Genomic DNA, 22,799 nt, shown 5'->3' on the forward strand with positions numbered 1-22,799 from the left:
GCAAATTATGTGACAAATAAAATTAAAGATGAGATAAAATCTCCAGCAGCAGCGTACTTGGCGCGCCCGTTTTGTAGCTAAGTCCCCGAGTTACTGCTGCTTTTCCCTCCTCACTGTGCCGCGCCTACAGCCGCGGCTGCCTACGTCTTGGCGACCGGCGGGCGGTCCTTGTGCGCGGTGATACGCGCTTATTTGCAGACTTTATTAATTTTTATTTCGTTTGTAACATTACGCCCCTCCACCGTGCCGCCACTCAAGACCGACCAACCGTCGGACGCACCGCAGCCGAGCACGTGCATCTTGCGTAAGACTCACGCGCGTACGATCGGCTTACGTAAGACCACCGCGTGCTACCGCGCACGACCGACGCGCTACGCGTCGCGTTCCGAAAGCGCTCCCACTCTAGCCGGCCCGTCCGCGCGCGCTGATTGGTGCGTCCAGCCGCGCGGAACGGTATATAAGCCGGCAGTGGGTAACGTACGAGAGATCCTTCCGAACACCTGATCTCCTCGGATCATCTCCAGCGCTGGGCATACTCGGCGCCTCCTAGCTCGGGGATTCTCGAGCACCTCCTCGGGAACGGGCATTCTCGTTCCAACCTTCCCGCGACGGGTATAACCGTCGTCCCCGAGGCCGGGTATGCTCGGCCACTCCGATCCGCTCCGTTGCGCGACGGGCATTCTCGTCGCGCGGCCAATCAAGACCGTTCCGCCGGACGACGGGCATTCTCGTACGTCCGATCCGGTCCAATCCGCATCCGTTACCCCGTGCGGCGGGAATTCTTACCGCACGGCTTATCCGTTCCGTTCAGCCGGACGACATTCTCGTCGTCCGGCGGCTCCGACCAGACCGTTCCGAGTGTCCCCGGGAATTCTCAGGGACCGTCCGCGCCGACACCGCTCCCGTGTCCGCTTACCGTACCTCCCGGGGTGCTAGCCCCGCGAGATGAGGCCGACACCGCCGACAAAACTCGCGCAGCGCGAAATTGTCCGTCGCGCCGCGAGCCGTCGAATCCGAGACCGTAACCGGTCCGCCGCCCGGGCCAATCACGGCCCGAACACGGCATTAGAGTTCGCCGCCGCGCGACCACTCTAAATACGGATACCGTACGCTTAGAGCGTAAGCCGAATCCGTCCGTATATCGCACAACTCATCCGAGTCCGTATACTTCCATAACCGCGAGTCCGTTCTGGTATAGCACGTTCCGCCGCGAGTTATGTATATATATATATATGTATATATATATATATATATACATATATATATGTTGTTGAACCGAGCAACCCCGATTGCTACCTCCGAGCGCATAGCGCATAGTATGTGTCCGTCCATTTTACTTAGTCACTCAAGTCCGTTGTCAAATATTCAGTAACACCGCGAAGTATATATTCTATTCCGCGGAACCGCTGATTGGTTAACCGAGCAACCCCGATTGCTACCTCCGAGCGCATAGCGCAAAGACTGTGTCCGTCCGTTTACTTCGCTACTTGAAGCCGTTCCTTCTTTGTACCTAGATATTAAGTACGCCGCGAATACCTTGTGACCGTTCTCTTAGTTTCACGCGGGCCGACGACCGCGCAATTAAGCACTCCAGTGCCGTAATACCATTCGTGGAGCTCAGTATTATTCGATAATGACATCGGAACTGTATGATTATTTTTGTATTAGACCAACGTCTCAAAATATATTTACACTATATCGTTTTCACTAACAAACCACGGCGTTATCATTTGACACGAACCCGGACAATCCGGCGAGCACTTCCAAGCATCCGATCCTGAACCTAAATCCCGTAACCGACACCGAGAAACTACCAGCGTTATACGTTAACTATGGCAAATATTAAAAAATGGTAAAAGACTTTTCTGCTCAGTTTTACTTGATCTATCAATCCACGAAACCAGGGGCGGTAGTTACCTGACACCCTGTATAATAGTGCTATAATTGCGCGACTAATACTTGAAGGATTTGATGTTTTATTTAGTATTTTAGTATGTAGTGTGTATTTGGGTGTTATATGCATGCATGTGATGAGTTAGAATACTTAAAATTGTGGTTATTTCAAAAATGTTCTGTATATCAGAAATTTGAATTGAGAAAATATTAATGTTATAATTTTATATTTTTAAATATATAATTTTTAAATATTCTTTATTTATTATCGATGCACATTATGTAACAATGTAGTATAGAGTACTTGTTTCTTGTTTCTCTTATTTACATAATATAAGCAGTTCACTCATTGACGCGACTTATATCTGCAGAATATCTTAGTTAAAAGTAAAAATAATTTTACTGACCGCATTAACCTGCAGATATAATTAATGCTTTTTATGCAAATTCTGATAATATTAAGCTACATAACATAAGTACAGTTCACGCTCTTGCGCGCAACTAATATTTGAAAGATATTTAGTTAGATTAATAATTTTGAAAATAATAGTATATAAAGTACATAACATTATCACTGATAGCTTTCAAATATTATCAATGATTATTATGTAGCTTTTTCCATAACATTATTTATTAACTTAGTTAAAGATCTGTGACATAGTCCTAAAATTATTTCATTTTAACAAAATATATATATGTACTTGTATAAGTTGCTTAATTATGAATTGATTTTTACAATTATATCAATTGTTTTTCAGTTTTATTAACCCTTGTGTGCGCACCCGGTTACCCGGGTGCCCGCCACTGCTCATTTTTGCATGTAAGTGGATTAAAAATGAAAATTTTGCTTTGTACGCCCGGATCGTCGTTATTTAACTCATTTTTAAGCAAATGGTGCATTTGGAGATTTTTAAGAATTTTTTTAAGCATAAATAATTTTGTTTAAAGTATGCCGCGGACGCACCCGGTTACCCGGGTACCCACCATAGAAAAATTCAATTTTGAGTGAACTATTAGTTTTTTTTATTAATTTATTTGATTTATGCACGTGAAATGAGTTGCGTAATAATAGAATACATGAAAATTTATGTAAAAAACAAAAGAAAACATTTATTTATTGCATTCTATGCACTTGGCAAAAGTTATCGCATGTTCATCGCAAATAGGCCTATCACATTCGGAGCAGGTCTTTCCTGTGTTTTCCTTCTCTTCTTAATTGTTTGTTTGTAACAAATATGGCAGGAACCGATAACTTTCTTTCTTCCTGATGCATCTCGTTGAACTGACGGACCTGGATCAGCCTCCACTGGATTTACTGGCCGACCGATTACACTTTCAATAGCGATCTTGGTGCTATAATTTCTCATTATTTGCACGTTATGATATCGATCCTCAATCATTGGCGTTTCAAGTTCTTCGCTCAATTGGCGTAGAAATAACCGTCGATGGTTGGTTTTTTTTGGCAGCATCTTATTATTTTCATAATAAATGAGGTAGGCAGCGAGTGAGGCAACGTCTAATATGTTGAAAAACATAACTACTACCGGCCATCTCAAAGTGCGACGTTGTGTAGTGTATCTACTAATCATTTGGTCCATCGTGTCGAGGCCAGCTTTATATTTATTGTAATATGTGATAATATGAGGCTTTTTCTTAGCATCATCGTTCACAGCCATGTCGGAACGCATCGTTGATATTAGAATAACTGCTTTATTCTTCTTCGGTACGTAGGAGCACAGCGTTACTTTTTCGTGGAATCCAAACATAGTAGAGTATAGTTCTCTCGATTTATTCGGAGCCATCACACTTGGAATGTAAGGTTTATTTTTCTTCAAAGTGCCAACTAAAGTTAACTTCCATGAAAGTAAATGTTTGGCAAGTGGTAAGGTTGTAAAATAATTATCCATGGTAATATTTCTACCACTGCCTCGGTACGCGGCTGCAAGTTTTTTTACTATTCTTTCTCCTTGATGTTTCTCTCGAACATTACCTGTTTTGCCTGTGTAAATGATGCCGTGCAACGAATAGGCATTTTCATCGTCGCAAATCCACTAAATCTTGATTCCATATTTGGCTGGTTTCGAAGGTATATACTGCGTAAACTTTGTGTGACCGCGAAAAGGATAAAGTTGTTCATCGATCGTTAAATTCTCCGTCGGCTTGTACATCTTAGATAAATTTGTACATTTTAGATAAATTTTAAAACTCTAAACAGCTGGCAGCCTTAGTAACCGCGCGCTACCTGCGTCGACCTCGAAAATCCTGTTTTCTCTTACCTTTGTACGAGCTACAGCAGACCAATTTATTTACAAATGCTTCGGCCTCTCATTTTTTATGTTTATTTACTGAGATAAACGTTAAGGAAACCATTTCAATTGCATAAATATTGAAAAAATTGAAAAAATGAGAGGTGAGCACCGGGGTACCCGGGTGCGTCCGAACGTTGGTAAAGTTGGGTGCGTACACAAGGGTTAAATGCATAATTACGTTGCATATAACATAAGCTGTGGACAACGTAATTTGCATTTAAAATCTGTTCTATGTCCTTACAGTCATCATATTTCACCTATTTATTATTTTTTCTGTAACATATAGCTGCATAATCCAATAGCGTCTGATGAACGTCTTGTTTGTGTCCCAGGAGCTTTGAAGTTGACGATACCAACAAGATCATAATCTTTTTCTAAAAATAAAAATTTAATTTTTTGGGGGATATTATATAATTTTATATTTGGCTCTTCTCTTTCTTTATGTCCATAATTTTCTAGAATAACGTAAGGTCCTGAAAAAAGGTAAAATTTATTAATATTTAATATTAAAGGTATTTTAATCTGTTTATTTAAATCTGTTTAACATCACATCGTTAAATAAATCATGACAATAGTCACCATATATTTAATAAAATGTTATTAATAATTACCTGTATGTGAAAATGTTGTTTCAAAACCATTGCAATTGGCAACAATGTCGAGATCCTTGTATTGGTATGTTGTTTTCTATTGCGTTAAAATCCTGCTGTATTAATAAATTTATATTTGCATTGAGCAGTGGGAATGTTTTCTTTCTCTCTTTACATCCATTCAAGCATTTTGACACTTCGCTAAACGGAGCATATTTTGCAAATAATTTATTACATAAGAATCTGATATTCATCGCACAATCGATTAAAATACGAGTACAGCTGTTTGGCAATGGTATTCCTGTAAAAATTTTATTTTAAATTTTGGCTCTGAATTTATAAAAATATTTTTTAATACCGTGAGTTGTAATATTGATTACTAATTTAAAAAATATATGTGAATTATTTAAGGGTATAAAATTTTTAATTTCATTTTTATCAAAATATGCTGCAAGGAATAATTGTAGAATACTGTCAAAAGTATTCGTAAGAGAAAATCTATTACATTTTTACTGATCAGGTGGTAATGTTACCACCATTTTTCATTATAAGAATTTTTAAAATATTATCATCTATTAAAAGTTGATTTTCAATATTATCTGTTTGTAGATATTTGCTTCTTGTTTTCTTTTCCTTGGTTTTTACTAATCCACGCCAATTTTCCACTTCCCTTGTTGGTAATATTTACCATACATCATTATGGATATTCATCATTAATAATATTGTTGTCATTGCAATTTTTACAAATTCTTGTTTGTCCATATTCTTTTTCAACTAAAGGTACAGAACATCCATCTATCGCATGCACAGCTTTTTTGCAAATATTACATTAATACGCACCAGTAGGTTCATCTCTATTTGCACAAACTAGACAAGAATTTTCTGTATTTCGTACATTATTGGTTTCATCATTGAATTTGATTGTATTTTCTATTGTGCCTTCTACGGATTCATTACTTGTATCAATACTCGGCTGTTTTGGTTTAGTCTTTTCTTTTACATGTCTGGATTGCGCAAGTATTAAACGTCCACTCAAGAAATTTACATGTTTGGAGATAAATTCATTTACTCGCATTGGCGTTTCTTTATTTTTAAGAAAAATATTTTTTATTATGTTAAAATCTGCTTTTACCGATGCATTACTTGGTTGTGTTCGCCCATATCCAATTTTGTCACGACATATATATGACCACATTGGTAAATATTTAATGTCTTACATTATTCGATCAGCAAATTTTGGTAGATAATGTGCATTTTCACGATCTCCTTCAACAATGTTAAGTACCCCCATGACATCATTTTCGATTGTTTTAGCCCAATCTGTTTATTTGTTTAAGTTATTGTCCTTTAATTCTTCATCATTCGTATCTTCTTCAATTTCTGCATTTTTAAATAAATTTTCTTCTATTGGTGAAGACATGAGAGATTTGATTTTTATTTTATGTTCTTCACAGATTGTTAATGTGCCATCTAATATTACTCCTTCTGTTTCACTATGTGCAATTACTAAAATAGATGTTAACATAATTTTTGTCATCTCTTCATTGCTACATAAGATTAGTTGACCCACTAAAGATAAATAAAATTGTTTAATATGAATCCGAACATCTTTCAAAAAAGTTGCATATTTTTTTATAAAATGTGCTACATCGATACGGATGTAACAGTCCGATACATTAATATCTTTGCAGGCATCAATATAATTTTCGTTTGTCAAATATCCAGAAAAACTACAAACTGCTGCTATTAAAAGAGCTTTAGAGAAATCACAAACTACTTCTCGAGGACGAGGTGCTCCTGATCGTGTCCATTCAATTAGCCAAAATTGAATAAAGTTCGTATTATGACTTTCTATCAACATTTGTGCTACCGGATAGACTCCTACTTGATCATAATTTATTACACAATTGTACAAAAATATATGTTTTGAATTTGAATTATTTGGTTTACGAATTTTTTTTACTATGCTTCCGGTTGCATCAATATATACGCAAGCTGGTTCTGAAGCTGCGTATGCTTGATAAACATCTAATTGATAATTTCCTCAATAATGTACATAAAACGGGTCTAATCCAATATTGTGTATGATACTTGCTAATTTATCAAACGGCATTATATGTAAAGCTTTTATAGGATTTTCATGAATATATTTTTTCTTCAATATTTTGTTTTTTTTCAGTACGTAATACTTGAGCACTATATAAATGTGGAGGTTCTACATCATTATGATTCATGTATTGTTCTGCCATTTCCACTCTATATGCTATTGCAGATTTTCCACGTAAATTTTCTACGACAGTTTCTTGTATTGGCTTACGAAGATAACATTTACCACAGCGTCCATTACCTTTTGTGAATCTGCAAGTTATTTTTGTACTTATATCATTTTCATCAAAATTATTAATTTTGCATCGAATAACTGAACTACAGCGGCAACTTCCGTTTGCATATTCTGATTGACCATCACGAGTCAGCTTATGGTTTTTAAAGTTAAAATCATATGAAAGTTTAGTAGCTTCCCAAATCTTTTGACACAATACATGCTGCCACATTCCTGATTGCAAAACTGTATGTTCTCTTAGAACTTTATTACGATTACGTTTATTCGTTTTTCGATATTTTTTTATGAACTATTATGGATTGAAATTCACTTTTTGGTATAGTTATAGTAATAATAGTTTCTGTTTTTTACATGGCATGCGATACGATTCATCTTGTGATGTCGTAGATTCACTGATGCAAGTAGATTCATTTTTCGAGGTTTCGTTTCCTTCACTTCTCATGGAATTATTATTTTCATTTTGTTTATTCGAAGAAAAAAAATTCGTGAATATCTCCCGAATGTTAAATCTATTACATGAAACAAATGTATAAAGGGCTATTGGTGTCATCAAATCATTCATTTGTTTTGATAATGTTAATCATATTTCTTCGTGTTTCGATATTATTTTCACATTATTTAATATAATTTGATTTTTATAATTTGTTAAAAATTCTATCACTTTACTCTCATCTATTTTAATAGGTCTTTTGCGACGAATAGGTATGATTATTTAATATTTATATTGCGTTATCGAACACACACTATTACAGTAGATTATAAAATAACTGTTTTTGCACTAAATAAAGCGAAATAGAAAATAAAATAGAAATAAAACCATAAATATATAGTAAATGCGATTTCACTATATGCGACGATACAAAATCACGATACTATCACATTTGCGTTACAGCATCGAATGACTATTTTATGAAAAATCTAAGCTGTTTAATGCTACCTCTGAATTTCAAAGTAAAGGGGGGGGGGAAGAAGTTCCACGAATTGAGTGGAATAGCCGACTATTATAAAGTTTACTGTGTCAAGCCTCTTTATTTTTATCTACGGCTCACTTTTTCGGCCTAACGTTTTTTGTAATGTATTGACACGACAGATAATGCCGATAGTGCGACGCGACGCTGCGATAATAGACGAGTAAATACACGACAAAAAATTCAAAACCTAGCTCGCCAATCAGATGCATCTCGAATTTCACTGCGTCGTCACATTTTCGTTAGTCGTTCACCAGCAGTGATCAGAGACAACACAATTGTAGGAAAGCAGACTTAAAGAATGGCAGTAGAAGGTAAGTTACAAAATTTTATATATTTTTAATCTCTTCAGGAATATTACTATACATATACGCTGGTACTTAGTAACAATCACATCTTTTGTGGGCAGGTAGAGATTAAATTGATAAAAATTCTTTACGAGTTGCTCAATACAATTAATAAGAAATTCAAGATTCGTGAATTAGTATATGTCCAAGCCACTCAACAAGAGAAAATGCGTTTAAAGTTAAAACTGTAGCAAGATGTTTTGAGATATACTGTGCAAATGGCACATTTATATTATAGTTACATGTCGTTTCTGCGTAGCTAATACAGTTCATATATCAATTCATTAACTAATTAGGAAATCTTAATTAATTTCTTAGTTATACTGAGAAACTTGCAAAATAATAATGGACTCTTGTTAAACTTAACTTCTGTATAAGAGATAAGATAAAATTTTATATTCGTCATAAATACATTTTTCCAAAAATACGTAATTATATAATTATTTTATTTTTTGACGAAATATATTTTAAACTCTATAATATATGTAATATTTATAGAATATATTCTATAATATATTATTTACAGTATTTACATAAGTATTCGTAACGCTTGAATGCGCGCCGATACTTGCTCACAGTTATAATTAAGTTAAACCAATGTAGACAGAACATTTTATGTCACTGGTTACCAAACAGAATATTCATTATTTATTATTATAACTTTTGATAATTTTTTAAATAAATACATTAATCAAAAAGAGTTTAGCAGAAACATAATTTTTCTACGAAAAACTAGTAAAATTTCTTTAAGATTATCATAAGTTCTCTATTTAGATACGGAAATATTATTTGCAAAATACATTATTTATAATTTGGAATCTTCCTCTTGCTCATAAAGAGGTTCAGTTTTGACACTTTGCACGATCTTCGCTTGCTCTTCCAAATTCTTTAAATTCGGCAAGCTCCGGACTTGACTCAGGATCTTGCCCACTGTAGGTACGCTGTCAGTGATTCTTCTGCGAAATTTTGATTTAGCGGACAGCCTTGATGGCCACTGAATACCCTTCTACTTTCTGAAATCGTTGACCGATCGGTTTTTCCTAACCATCAGCTACTTCGGAGAACTTTGGATGCTCGAATGACTTGGTTTGCCGCCGATCACGAACATATCAATCATTTCTATGGTCGGCGATAGTTGACAAGAAACCTGTCTGCATTAAGACTGGTACGAAGGGCCAGACCACGAGCCATCGTCACCTTCCCTCGCATCGTCGCAGTCGCAGATATCCGATATATCATTTATCTTTCACTCGGCGAACGTCGAGTTTATGGCGTCTTCCTGATTCTTCTCGCCCTGCAACGAGACACTAGGTCGTCCCTCGAAATCCTCCTGAGAGAGCCGACGAACCTGAAAACTCCTGAACAAATCCTTCCTCTGGGGGCCTTCGGTGACAGCCGACGTAGGAATAGACGTGAGTATTTGAACGGGACGCAAGATATTTATTGCGCTCGGCCAAGAACTCAGCACTGGCTTGGGCGATTTCGTCAAAACAGGAAAAAAGAGCCTTCCGGCGCGAGACGTCGAGCTCTTCGCCAAGAAAGAGAACTTCCAGACGGCCTCGACCATTACCCGTTGTGTTTCGGCCGGCGGTTGTTCTTGACTATCCAGCTGCACAAACGTTTCGGAACAATTGCGAATCTGCCATCTTCGCAGATATTGAAGGGAACCCGCTGATCTGGCGCTTTTCGTTTACTGGACTATTATTCGGGTTTGCTGAACTGGCGGTGGAAGTACGAGGCGTCATAATTGTCGTGCACTTCTCCTCCTCTTCCAGAATTCCGGGCAAGAACATCATCTGTTTTTCTTCAGGTACTGTCATATTCGCCACGCTATCACGATAGATCTCCTTCTTGTATGCCGCAGCCGCTTCTGTATACGGCAGGCTCACGTTTTCAGAATCGTAGTATATGTCTTTAACGAGCGGCGGACATTAGTTCATCAACATATCCACTCCGAGATACGATACCTTAGTATGACGATCGATCAGCCAGTTCAGTTCGAAATCCTTATCATCATCGCCGAAAGGATTTATCAGCTGTTCGGCAACCTTTAACAGTCTCATAAAGAAAAAGAATTGCAGAATCGTGAAAATGCGCACGTATTTGTCTATTTTCAATTGGAATTGCTTCTCGTCGCTCTCGATGTATTGTTGGCCGATCAGAGCGACCGCAAAAAAACTGTAAGTGTCGAGTGTCACCACTTGGGTGTACATCAAAGAGACATTTGACACCCAATCGTAGCTCCACAAGAGACGGCACTTTGTTTGAAACTCATTTAATTCCTCCATTATTAGCTTTAAATCTTGCGTATGGGACATCCGATGGGTTTTGCGTGCTCCTTGAGAAGATTAATGAACTATGTGCACGGTATCCAATAGATGTTAAACTCGGCATTGATTGATACAATTGGAGATCCAGTGCGGTCATGAAGCCTGCAACAAGCTTGTTAATTTTTAATTGCCCCCCCAGGACTACGATAACAGTTAAGGTAGAGCGATTTACTGGAATAAACGACGTGGTGAAAAATGGAAAATTTCCTCTTCACCGCCGAGCTTATGGAACGTAGGACGAGTATTAGCGAGAGGTTTAGGTAACGCATCAACGCCCTGCGCAACATTTGACTGTAATCGTCGTTTCCAGTGACGTAGAGTGCCACGAAATGCATCACCTTGTAGGGCCACGGTATCGCTGTGTATTGCTTTCACCATCTCTGTGCTACGTAGGATGCATAAAATCCAAGCACAAAACTCAGCGGGATTAGTTTGAATAAGATGTCACAGTAGATGACAATTTTCTTGAATTCCTTTTTTTGCGCGATTGTGAAGACGTGGCGATAAAGGGCAGACAAGATACCAAAAAATATTAGATACCAAAAAATATTAGAGTAGCAATTCCCTGTAGATGAGCTTGTAGAGGAAACCGCGCCACATCAGCAGGAGCCTGGTAAATCCATCGCTGGTGGAACTAGCACTGATAAGAGACCGTCATTTTTTATTCATTCAGGAACACCGTGCCAGTTTTTTCTCGAGAACAACGCGCTGGTAATCATGTTGTTATTCATACTTCTAGAAGTTTTCGTCTGTCGAACCTGATTTTAACCTTGTTATACACGTTGTCGGCTTGTCGGCGTCGATGAGCAGTCGATGAGCGAGGCGTAATACGAAATACTGTTAGTATTTTTGTTTTGCGCATTTTTTTAAATATGGAATTTGACAGTTCTATATTGATGCAAAAGCAAGTACGAGATAATTCCGAGGATTTACAAAGTGAGTTTCTCGACTTGAAGAATTGGGAAGAGCAAATGAAACGAAAGGAGCAGGAAGTACTAGGTGAACCTTAAATCTTGCGAGCTGAGATTCGGTTTAACTTTCTCATTCCAGTCGATATTCTCCTTTATGTATTTAGTTAGAAAGTCTGGGTTTTGCCTGTCCAGGCATATTTGTATCGTTTGCGGTTTTTCTTCCTGGCTTTCTTTTTGCCACATTTTCTCCTCTTTGGGTCGCCCGTGTTGGTGTGAAAAAAACCCAGAACTTCATTGTCCAGTCTGCTGTACTCTTCCTCAGACGGATCTCCACACACTATCCGTGCCAGAACCCCTCTAAGCAGCTGGACGGAAGCTGCGGCCTCGGGTGGAATAGCGTCTGGCGGTTCTACTTTCAATACGTCTCTCGCTATTTCCTCTCTCCATGTTTCCTCCGGTAGAGAGCCTGAGGCTGCCCTTCCTCGCTCTGATGTGGCGGATCCCCGAGAGGGATAGGCAACTCATCTGCCTCCTTGGGCACATCGATCTCCTCTTCGTCCGCTTCTGCTAGCGCTTCTTCTTCTTCCATTTTTTTCTCCTCTTCTACCTCTTCCTTCTCTTTCATCTCTTCCTCCTCTTTTATCTCTTCCTCCTCTTTTATCTGTTCCTCCCCTTTTATCTTTTTTTCCTTTTTCTCATCATGCTTTGCCAATATTTCTTAGAGGCGTCTTTTGTACGCAGTAATGTTTCTTTTGTCCCTCAGTTGCTTATTGATCTTGCCCGGTAGGAATTCCATCATTTTGTTGGTTACGTTTTGTTGGTTGTTCCTAAACCGGAGCTCGAGCCGCAACATAAGGGCCTCCTCCTCTTTCTTCTCAAAGCTTCTGCGAAGTGGCATTGGTCCACCTCTTGCGGATCTGTGTGCTCGGGGCGCATTTCTAATTTGTGGGTGTTCATGCCTCTCGTGCCGTGAGAGGCCAGATTTGTACGCGAACACCCTGTCGCTTTCCGCTATTAGGCACTTGTGCCTTTTGGCGGGTGGTAGTCTTGGGGCAGTGCACTTCGGTACATGGCACATAGCGGGTGTTTCTTTTTGTACCTTTTTCCACAGGTCTCGCACACATAGACCACCATTTTGTTTCTATGGCCCTCCTCTGTGTGCCGGATCTCGTCAATGCGATTGCCATAAAATTTTCTGGGCCGTTATCCGCACACTTGCAATTCCTCCTCTTGAACGGTACCATTATCTCATATTCCATTATCCGAGCCAGTTTGTTATTGTTGGTCTCACCGTGGTTCGTCGGGCGCCTGGAACTTTTGCGCCCGCCGACCGAGGCCTGTCTATTGTCATCGAAAGCTGTACTGCATCCAGGACAGGCAGAGGCTGTTAACCCCACGCCTGCGTGTTTCCTGTGCGGAATGGCACCGCTGGCACCCACTATCGCCGGGCCCGAGCCCCAGACAGACCCGGTATCGCATTAATCTTGTTAGCTCACTCCATGATTGCTTGCGCAGTTTAGAGTGATTACCAGCCGGAACCTATGGGAGGTGAGGTAGGCTAGGCTGCGATAGTCTTTGTCTTGCGCATCATCAGCCCTGTAACTAATAGACACACTCATTCTTTGGCCGCTGAGCGGACACCGCAGGAGATTAGCCGCGTGTAGCTTTGAGCGGGAACCCAGTCCGCTTGCAGCGTGCTGCTTTTGGATGTTGGGAGGCAACTAAGTTTTGCGGCGAGTTTTTTCTGTCAGTTTTAAAAGATCTCCCGCGGCGTGTTGCTTTCTGCCAGTTTTAAAAGATTGCCCGCGGCGTGTAGCTTTTGGTCGGCAAGCAGTAGGGCAACGACACCGCGCCCGCAAATCGAAGTTGGCAGGCGGCATGTTGCTTTCTCCGCTATAGCAGCCCCAAGGACCAGGGCGGTCTTTTGCGACGTGTTTTTTCGGTGAACGATTTATTATTTAACTTTATGCACCACGTTGTTGTTTGCTATGCTAAAATTGCCTCATGGCAGCCGCGATAGAGTACCAGCTCGTATATCTTAGTGGCAGGCGGCGTAACGCAACCAGGCGCTCTCGCGCTCTTTGGTCGTCTCCCGCACGTGGTACCGGCCGAATCAAAACGCAGACTACTCCAGCGTACGCCGCGGTAGCCCTGTGAGAGTCTACCGCGCCGGTAGTCTTTAGTGCGTTCCTGCACAGCCATGTCAGTACACATGCGCGCCTGGAGGCGACCAGATCACAGATCCACTGGATACGTTGAGGCAAACAGGCGAGCCCGGACAACAACACACCAGGCATCCGTTGTCCGTGTTTTACTTGGTGCATTAAAATGATAGGAAATGCCGTTATGTGTCACAAAGCTGATAGATCATTTGGAAACTGAGAGTAAGCTTATGAGCCTTGATCCCCAACCCAAAAAATCGACCGGAGTGGATATCAAGAGCTGAGAAGACCCCCTTAAAAGAGTTATATTTACTCCCGCTGATCGGGGGTCTGGGTGACCGCCCCCTCTCAGAAAGAAAGCAATTACAAAATTGATTATAGGCCTAAAATATTCTCTTATTTATGTGCTTTCGAAATATGCAAGACGAGATTTTTATACTCATTCCTTTCGACCGAAAAACCGCTCCTGAATTGAGCACCAAAATCAAGTTGGAAATATAAATATTAAAACTACAAAAAATAAGTAGAATAGATATCAGAATTAAAAATTCTAAATTAAAAATGTTAGGACTTATTGATTGTCAATTAATTATAGACGGAGGAAATCAGTTATTATTATTAGTATTATTATCGGAGTAGTAGCAGATAACACGAGTATCATTCCACTATTAATTAATAAAAATACTTTGAAAACTTTTGCACAAGTTAACTAAGAATTTAGAGTTTAATAGAGTAGTGAGGGAAATATTAAGTATTATTAATTATAGATCTAACAATATATCATCTTATTATAAATATTAATGTTGACTCAAAATATTGTAAAGAATTGTTTTTTTAAAATACTATTGTAAATCTGATCGCCTACAGTTATCGAGAAAACAAATGAGCGCTACATTAACGCTTAAAAAAAAACTAATTCAATTTAGCCAGTGGAGATTATGTTTTAAAGAAAGGAAAAAATTCCGAAAGATATTAGATGATTTATCCAAAATGGGAATTCATAAAATAATTTCTTGTGATTAATCGTCTCCAATTGTATTAAAACAGAAGAAATTGGTGATATAAAAATGGGTATAGAGTATCACATATTCTTATATTCATCACGCTTTAAATAAAATTGTAGCACGAAATAAACAACGAATCCATGAATAGATGAATAGGACTGATCAATTTCAGATTGTATTTTAGTTCTGTAAACCGAAATGTTTTCTAAATCTTAAATTGTTAAATTCTTGGAAGCTACTGTAGTTGTTTTTTTTTTAAATGTTAAATACATATAGTGTATTAAGTAAAAAGTTTACATGCGTAGTTATTTAAAAAACATAAAAATTTGGTTACGAGAATATTTTTTCAAAAATATGTTGTATATTTAAATATAAAGTTATTACGTAGGTGTATTATTATAAATGTTATACACATTTCCTCTATGTTTCCTACATATCCACGTACACGTCCACGTGCACGTCCACGTCCACGTCCATGTCCTCGACCTCGTACTCGTCCTCGTCTTCTATTTTGATTGTTGATATTTAATGTTTCCATGCGAGCCCTAATATTTGTAATATTGTTATTTTTTAAATACAGCTGTTGCAACTATTGCAGCTGCTGCCACATTTGCTGTATATTTGGTATTTTATTTATATGCTGAAAATAAGAGAAACTCTTATTATGTACATGTACATAAAAAGATGTTCTTTATTTTTATCAAATTATGTTTTTATGTTATTTTTACCTGTTGAAATTGCTGCTGTTTTGGTCGCTGCTGATGCCATTTCTATAGTTGTTTTTAAAAGTATTTTTTGTTGTTCTGCGGTTGTTTTTGTATCTGTGGTTCTTGTTGCGGTTAGTCTTTCTGCTGCAGTTCTTTTGACTGCTCTCTCTGAGCTTTTTTAAAGGATCAAAGTAAATCTTATATTTTCTTTGTAACGCTGGTGATTTTCGCGCGGTTGCGGTAGATGTCAGGATACGGTTACGGATAAGCTCGCCGGATTGATCGGGTTCGGTATAATAATCGCACTCGGTATTTAGTTGACAAAAATACTAAATCTTTATTTGGATGTGATATTTACAAGTAGCCTCATAGCTTATTGCGTCTAACGCCTCGTGACAAGTGGACCCAGCCTAAGCGGGGACGCGGTGGCTCGCGGTGGTCGCGACAACCAATCGCCGCTAAGCGGTCGGAATCGCGAGCGTTGGTAACGGTAAGCGCAGGTGACGCGTGGAATAACGAGAACGCTAGGCGAGAGCCGAGATTGAATTACAAGACAAGAATTATAATGACCGCGAGAACACGGATGAAACGGTAAAGTGACTAAGAAAATAATTCTAACTTACAAAAGAAACATAATAAGAACTCGATTACTAGAACCGTGATAATACTGACTACAATGATCTTACTTACTAATCGCGTGGGTTTAAACGGACACGGTGTCCGGGGTGATCGGGGAGCCGCGGAACGCGGGATCGGAGCGACGGCGGCGATTCCGCGCCTCGCCCGAGCCGCCTCGTGCAAAATGAGACGAAGGTCTCGTCAGGGCGCGGATGCCCTGACGAGGCTTTAGGTTACAAAAGAATCTTCCCTGAGGGAGAGGACGGACGTGATTGGCCGGGGATACCCAGCCTGCGGACTCGACGAGGATACTCGTCGTGGACGGTGATTCGCCGAGGATACTCGGCTACGGAGCACAACGAGGATGCTCGCCGTGATTGGCTGTGTACGGTATTCGGTATGGCAGGATTAGCCGAGGATCCTCAGCTAGCCGGAACGACGAGAATTCTCGTCGATGGGAGTCGGGATGAGGCGAGTATTCTCGTCCTCTTAGGAGTTGGAGTGCGGTCGAGGATTCTCGACCTGTCGGATTCGGCGGACCGGAAGATCTGACTCGGCGTTCCCACTGCCGGCTTATATATCCGAACGCACGGTTGGGCGGACCAATCCGCGCGCTCGGTCTGCTGGTCCGGAGCGGGAACGTTGCCGAACGCCACGGGCGGCGCGCGTGCTGCCGCGTGATCGTCACGACAGGTTAGCCTGATGCGCGCACGTGGCGTTCTGCCGGTGTATTGCTCGGGTGGACGGAGCGGAGTGGCAGTGCGCGCGAGGTGTTTGTTACATCCCCCCCCCCCCTTTGTGAGTGGCGAACTTTGGCCACTACGCCGTGAATTCCCGTACGTAGTGGCACTGACCATCCCGACCAAAACGGAGCGTGAAGCGACGGTTTGCGAGACGGACCTTATACACCCTGGATATCGTGGCCGCGTAATACGGTACATACACCGTTAAGTCGTCCGTCACACGCACGGGTATAGGCGGTCGGTCAGAGCGGCTGCCGGTTCTGCGGGTTGGCTGTGCTGGTGTCGTCGTCTCCCCGTCGTTGCTCGGTGCGGTTGCGGTGGTCGCGGCTCCCGGTGTCACGTTGTCGGGTGAGGGGGCGCCGGCGGGGAACACGGTGATCGCCTCCCTGGCGGTGTGTTGGCGGCGTTACTGCATGGTGCTGGGCCGCTGGTGCCCTTGCTTCCGTTCCCCTAGTACTGGTTGGGATCGGCGATCTTCCGTGGCGCGTTGGTGATGGCGTGGACCCGTGGGTCGGCCGTCGTCGGTCGCGCCGGGTGCCCTGGTCCGGCCGCGGGCAGCGGTGGAGGTTCGCAGGACGCGGTGGCTGGCGCCTTGCTCGCGGGCTCCTCCTCTAAGTCAGACAATGGGTCACCGAAGAGGGCGACCAAAGTCTCCTTCCGTTGCTCTGCCGGTGCGAGTCGTCGTCGTCTGGATGGCGCGAGTTGCCGTGGGTTGCCTCGACGCTGATTGCCGTTGCTCGGCAAGGATGGCTCGGCCATGAGTGCAGCCCATTTTCTTGCATTGGCTGCGGAGAATCGCTGGATCCGCACGCCAATGACTGGTGGTGGTCTCTTCGGGGCCGGCCGGGAAGTAAGACGCTTCGCCGGTTTTACTCCCTGTATCAGTCCTAGGGGAGGCGCGCGGATGGCCAGGACCGGCTTGGCGCGGGACGGCTTAGCCGGCGCAGGTGAGTCGGTCGCGACGCTGGGCGAGCTGATGGTCGTGGGCTGGTCTGCTGCCGTGGCGATGTTCTGGTCGGCGCTTGGTCGGGTCTGCCGCTGAGGGGGCGACGGGAACAGCCCTGGTGCGCTCGGCGTCGTCTCCATCATCCTCTTCCAGAGCCCGTCGTACTCGGCGTCATTGCTCGGTACGTCTAATAGTGCGTCCAGAATTGCTTCCATAGTGGATTCGGTCTTTTTGCAGGTTCCTGGTTGCGGTGGCCCCCCTTATATATCGTTCTGGATTGGGGGAGGTAGCTCCTTCCCTTCAGGCAGTCACGCCGTCCGGGCGTGATCGGCACGAGCCCCGTTGCTGGCCGGGTCGTCGTACGTTCCTGCATCATCATCGTCGGCGTCGTCTGCTCCGGACTCGTTGGTCCCGCCATCGTCCGTCATGGCGTCTATCTCGGTGTCGTCTGCGGTCGCGTCGGCTGTTTCTTCGTCGGCTGCTTCCCCAAGGTCCGTCTCTGCGTCGTCTGCTCCTCGGGTCTGTTCGTGCCGGGGACCAGGCTTAAGGTCCTGCACATGCACGTGTCGGTGCCACTTGCCACGTTTGTCCCGTAGATCGACGATGACTGGGGAATGGATTTTTCGGACCTTCAGCGCCCGTATTTGGGCGCCAATTTCGAATTAAAGGCTCTGCCCTTGTTCGAGAGGGGATGGTCCCTCTTCCAGACGATGTCTTCTATGGCGGGTTTCCATGCCCGTCTCCTCAAATTATGATACCTTTCTTGACGATTGAAGGCTCGGGCGAGGTTTGTTCGAACCACCTCGTATGCCTCCTGGAGTCGTCGCTGGTTGGTGGCTGGAGTGGTTGTCGGCGCGGGTCTTTCGTCTTGGTCCCGTGGTGGCATCTCGAGTTCCCGCCCGTAGTTTAGGTAAGCGGGCGTGTAGCCGGTGGCATCGTGGACGGCGGTATTATACGCAAATTGCAGTGCCGGGATGTGCTGATCCCAGCGGCGGTGATCCCGGCCGACAAACTGCGCGATCATTGTTTTGACCGTCTTGTTGGTCCTCTCGACGGGGTTGCAGTGAGGAGCGTGTACTGGAGCCGTCCGGTGGCGGATGCCTAGGTCGCGCAGTCGTTCGCGCATGTGCCCCGCCACGAATTGTGTCCCGTTGTCGGAGATCAGGGTCTCCGGGGCAACCGTGGCGGTAGACGATGCGGTCCGTAATGTTCTGAGCGATGGCGGTAGCGGTTGCCCGTCGCAGCGGCACCAACTCCACCCACTTGGTGAAGCGGTCCTGCAAGACCAGCAGCCAAGCGGCTCCGTTGGTGGACCGCGGGAGAGGTCCTACTAGATCGGTAGTGACCTGTTCCCAACGCTTCCACGTGGGTTGCGTGCATCAGTCCGGCCGGTCGGACCTGGGCACTCTTGCGCGCCTGGAAATTGGCGCACGCCCGTACGTGACGCGCGATATCGGAGAACATCCCCGGCCAATAGTAATATTGCGCGGCTCGGGCAATTGTTTTGGCGATGCCGAGGTGACCGGCGGCAGGGTTGTCGTGTACCCGCGCCAGCACGGCCCCTCTCTCGTCGCGAGGTACGCATCGCTTCCATTGTGTCTTGGCGGGTTCGTCCTTAAAGTTGGTCGAATGGAGTATGCGGCGGTATAATCGACCGTGTCGGATTTCGTAGTCCGCAAAATCCCCTGGCCGCTCCCGTACGCGGAGGAGCTGGCGGCGGTACCATGGGCACGCGGGGTGCGCCTGGTTACTGCACACGGCCGGCAACCTGGAGAGCGCGTCGGCGACCCGGTTTAGTTTTCCCGCGCGGTACCGGACGTCGAACGTGTACTGTTGGAGCTCGAGTGCCCATCGACCGAGTCGGCCGGTGGGGGAATCCAGGCGACGCAGCCACTGGAGGGCCTGATGGTCGGTGACGACCGTAAATTCGTATCCCTCCAGGTAACCGCGCATATGCCGGATGCCCCACACCACGGCCAGGCACTCGAGCTCGGTGGCACTGTAGTTTCTCTCCACGCCGTTGAGCGACCGGCTGGCGTACGCGATGACGCGCTCCCCCTCGTCAAAATGCTGCGAGAGGACGTCGCCAAGACCGTATGTGCTGGCGTCCGTCTGGAGGACGAACCGGCGCGAGAAATCTGGGCACGCGAGGGTGGTTGCGGAGGTCAGTGCGCGCTTGAGCTCGCGAAAAGCGGCTTCCTCGTCGGGTCCCCACGTCCATCGGGCGTTGTTTCGCGTGAGGCGGGTGAGTGGCGCGGCGATCTCGGAAAAACTAGGCGTGAAGCGGCGGTACCATGACGCGAGTCCCACGAATTGTTGGATTTGTCGTACGTTTGTCGGGGTTGGCTACTGTGCGACGGCGCGAACCTTGTCGTGGTCGGTGCGGATTCCCTGGCCATCCACGATGTGGCCCAGGTATTTGAGTTCGTTGAGGCAGAACTGGCATTTCTCCGGGTTCAACCGGAGCTTGGCTTGGCGTAGTCGCCGAAAGACTTCCTGCAGGTGCTGCAGATGGTCAAAGAATGTTGCGCTGGTTACGATGATGTCGTCCAAATAGACGAACACGTGCGGTTCTAATTCTGGGCCCAGTATTCGGTCGAGCAAACGTTGGAACGTCGCCGGAGCCGAATGCAGTCCGAAAGGCATGACGGTGAACTGCATTAGGCCCCGGCCCGGAACGGTGAATGCGGTGATTGGCCGGCTATCGGGCGTAAGCGGAATCTGCCAATACCCTTGCTGTAGGTCGAGCGTAGTGAGGTACCGGCCCCCGCGCAGCTTGTCCAGTGTGGCGGGGATTTGCGGTAGCGGGTATGCATCCCGCTTGGTGACTTCGTTTACCTTTCGGAAGTCAATACAAAAACGGTGTTTTCCGTCCTTCTTTCGCACTATGACCACCGGGGAGTTCCACGCGCTGGTCGATGGTTCGATAATACCGGCTTCTTCCATTTTTTGGACCTCTTCATCGATGATGTTCTGCATCGCCGGGTTGCGTGGTCGGTACCGTTGTTTGATTGGTACATCCGTTTTCAGCCGGATCTGGTGGCTTGCCTGGTCGGTCGGTCCTCGCACCTCCTTGAACTTGGCCAACTCCGTGGCCAGGAAGGCTTGGAGCTCTCGCTCCTCTTGTGCGGTTCGCTTTACCATGCCCGGGGTTACTGAGTACGCCGTGGGTGGCGTTTTTCGGAACTGGGGAGGTGGCGGGGGTATGGTGATCTGTAGTCGGGCCCATAGGTCGGTACCTATGAGCATCGGGCTGTCTAAGGACGGAAGGTTTTGAAAAGCGTGTTCGAGCTGACAGCCGGCGATTCGGAGGCGGAGTTTGACGCGGCCGGGCATGGTGGCAGTGGTGCCGTCGGCCAGGTGGATTGCCTCCTCCTGTTCCTGAGGCCATATTCGCATTTCCCTGGCGTACCCGGCTACCTGCCGGTTGATGATAGACACTTCGGCCCCGCTGTCCAGTAAAGCGGAGATCCGGTGTCGCCCTAGGCGGACCGGTACATGAGGTCGTGGTGTGTATTTTATGTGGACTCGGGCCGAGGAGCGGTTGCATCCCCGGCCGGTGCGGCGTTTCCCGCCCGAGGGTGACAGTCCGTCGTGAGGACGCCGTCCTTCCCGCACTGCGAGCAAAATTTGCGGGTCTTCTGCATTCGAATCGGCTATGTCCGCGCTGCTTACAGCGCCAGCAGGCGGTTGCGCGGTCGTAGGGCGGGACTTCGGCGGACGTAGCGGTGTTAACCTTTTTCCTTTCGGCACGAACCTCACTCTCCCGGGCCCTGGAGATGTCTTCGAATTCGGCGGCCTGCTCGGCTAGGTCGGCGAGGTCCGTAGCGTACGTATAGTTTGTATTCCGTTCGTAGGTTCTCGTATAGGCGGTCCACCTTTTCCGCCTGGGTGAAACCCCCGGCGCGCCACATCATATTAAGCAGGGCGGTCGCGTATTTGGCGTATGCTTCGTTGGGCTGTTGTCGGCGCTCTTGTATTTCGCGCATTAGTTTGGCTTGGTATCGCCGCGGTAGATAGTGCCGTCGCAGGGCGCTGGTAAAGTCGACCCACGTTTCCCAGGCCTCCCGCTCATTTCGATACCACGTCAGTGCATCCCCCTTCAATAATTCTGATAGTCCGGCCTTCATCTGGCTGTCGGTGTACTGATATTCTTCTCGCATTCCGTTACGCGCTCCAAGAACGACAAAGGGTCGCGACCGTCGAAGTGGCAACCCCATTTGCGTATCTGGTTCATGATCTTACTATGTGAGTGAGACTCGTTTCCGGCGACCGGTGGGGACGGGCTTGCGGTTCCCGGTGCGGGCGCACTAGCGGACTGGTTCGGATTGGTCATCGCAAGGAAGTGATGGGTTACGCGGTATCGTAACTCGTCAAGTGTACCGGTCGTTTCTATCTGATAAGTTTGGGCTAATAACTCGAGCTGGTCTCGCGGTAGCTGCTCGGTCCACTCGGTGAGAGGCATTTATTTCCGGGTGCGATTATCGGTTTAAAACGGTTCCTGTTCGGGCGCCATGTAACGCTGGTGATTTTCGCGCGGTTGCGGTCGATGTCAGGATACGGTTGCGGATAAGCTCGCCGGATTGGTCGGGTTCGGTATAATAATCGCACTCGGTATTTAGTTGACAAAAATACTAAATCTTTATTTGGATGTGATATTTACAAGTAGCCTCATAGCTTATTGCGTCTAACGCCTCGTGACAAGTGGACACAGCCTAAGCGGGGACGCGATTGGCTCGCGGTGGTCGCGATGACCAATCGCCGCTAAGCGGTCGGAATCGCGAGCGTTGGTAACGGTAAGCGCAGGTGACGCGTGAAATAACGAGAACGCTAGGCGAGAGCCGAGATTGAATTACAAGACAAGAATTATAATGACCGTGAGAACACGGATGAAACGGTAAAGTGACTAAGAAAATAATTCTAACTTACA

The 22,799-nt window shown here is 45.0% G+C and overlaps 1 protein-coding gene and 1 pseudogene across 1 annotated transcript; both read right to left on the reverse strand.

The window, feature by feature from the left end:
• Positions 1-3,035: 3,035 nt before the first annotated feature.
• Positions 3,036-3,800, reverse strand: LOC120357274 (piggyBac transposable element-derived protein 4-like). Its single transcript, XM_039447431.1, has one exon. It carries the CDS (start codon positions 3,798-3,800, stop codon positions 3,036-3,038), a length of 765 nt encoding a protein of 254 aa, XP_039303365.1.
• Positions 3,801-9,253: 5,453 nt separating this feature from the next.
• Positions 9,254-11,436, reverse strand: LOC105205142 (annotated as a pseudogene).
• Positions 11,437-22,799: the final 11,363 nt, after the last annotated feature.

This window comes from Solenopsis invicta, chromosome 3, assembly GCF_016802725.1.
Source record: "Solenopsis invicta isolate M01_SB chromosome 3, UNIL_Sinv_3.0, whole genome shotgun sequence".
Classification (NCBI taxonomy): domain Eukaryota; kingdom Metazoa; phylum Arthropoda; class Insecta; order Hymenoptera; family Formicidae; genus Solenopsis; species Solenopsis invicta.

Excerpts from the sequence above, each read along its gene's own strand:
- LOC120357274 (XM_039447431.1), bottom strand. The coding sequence starts at position 3,800 with ATGGATAATTATTTTACAACCTTACCACTTGCCAAACATTTACTTTCA.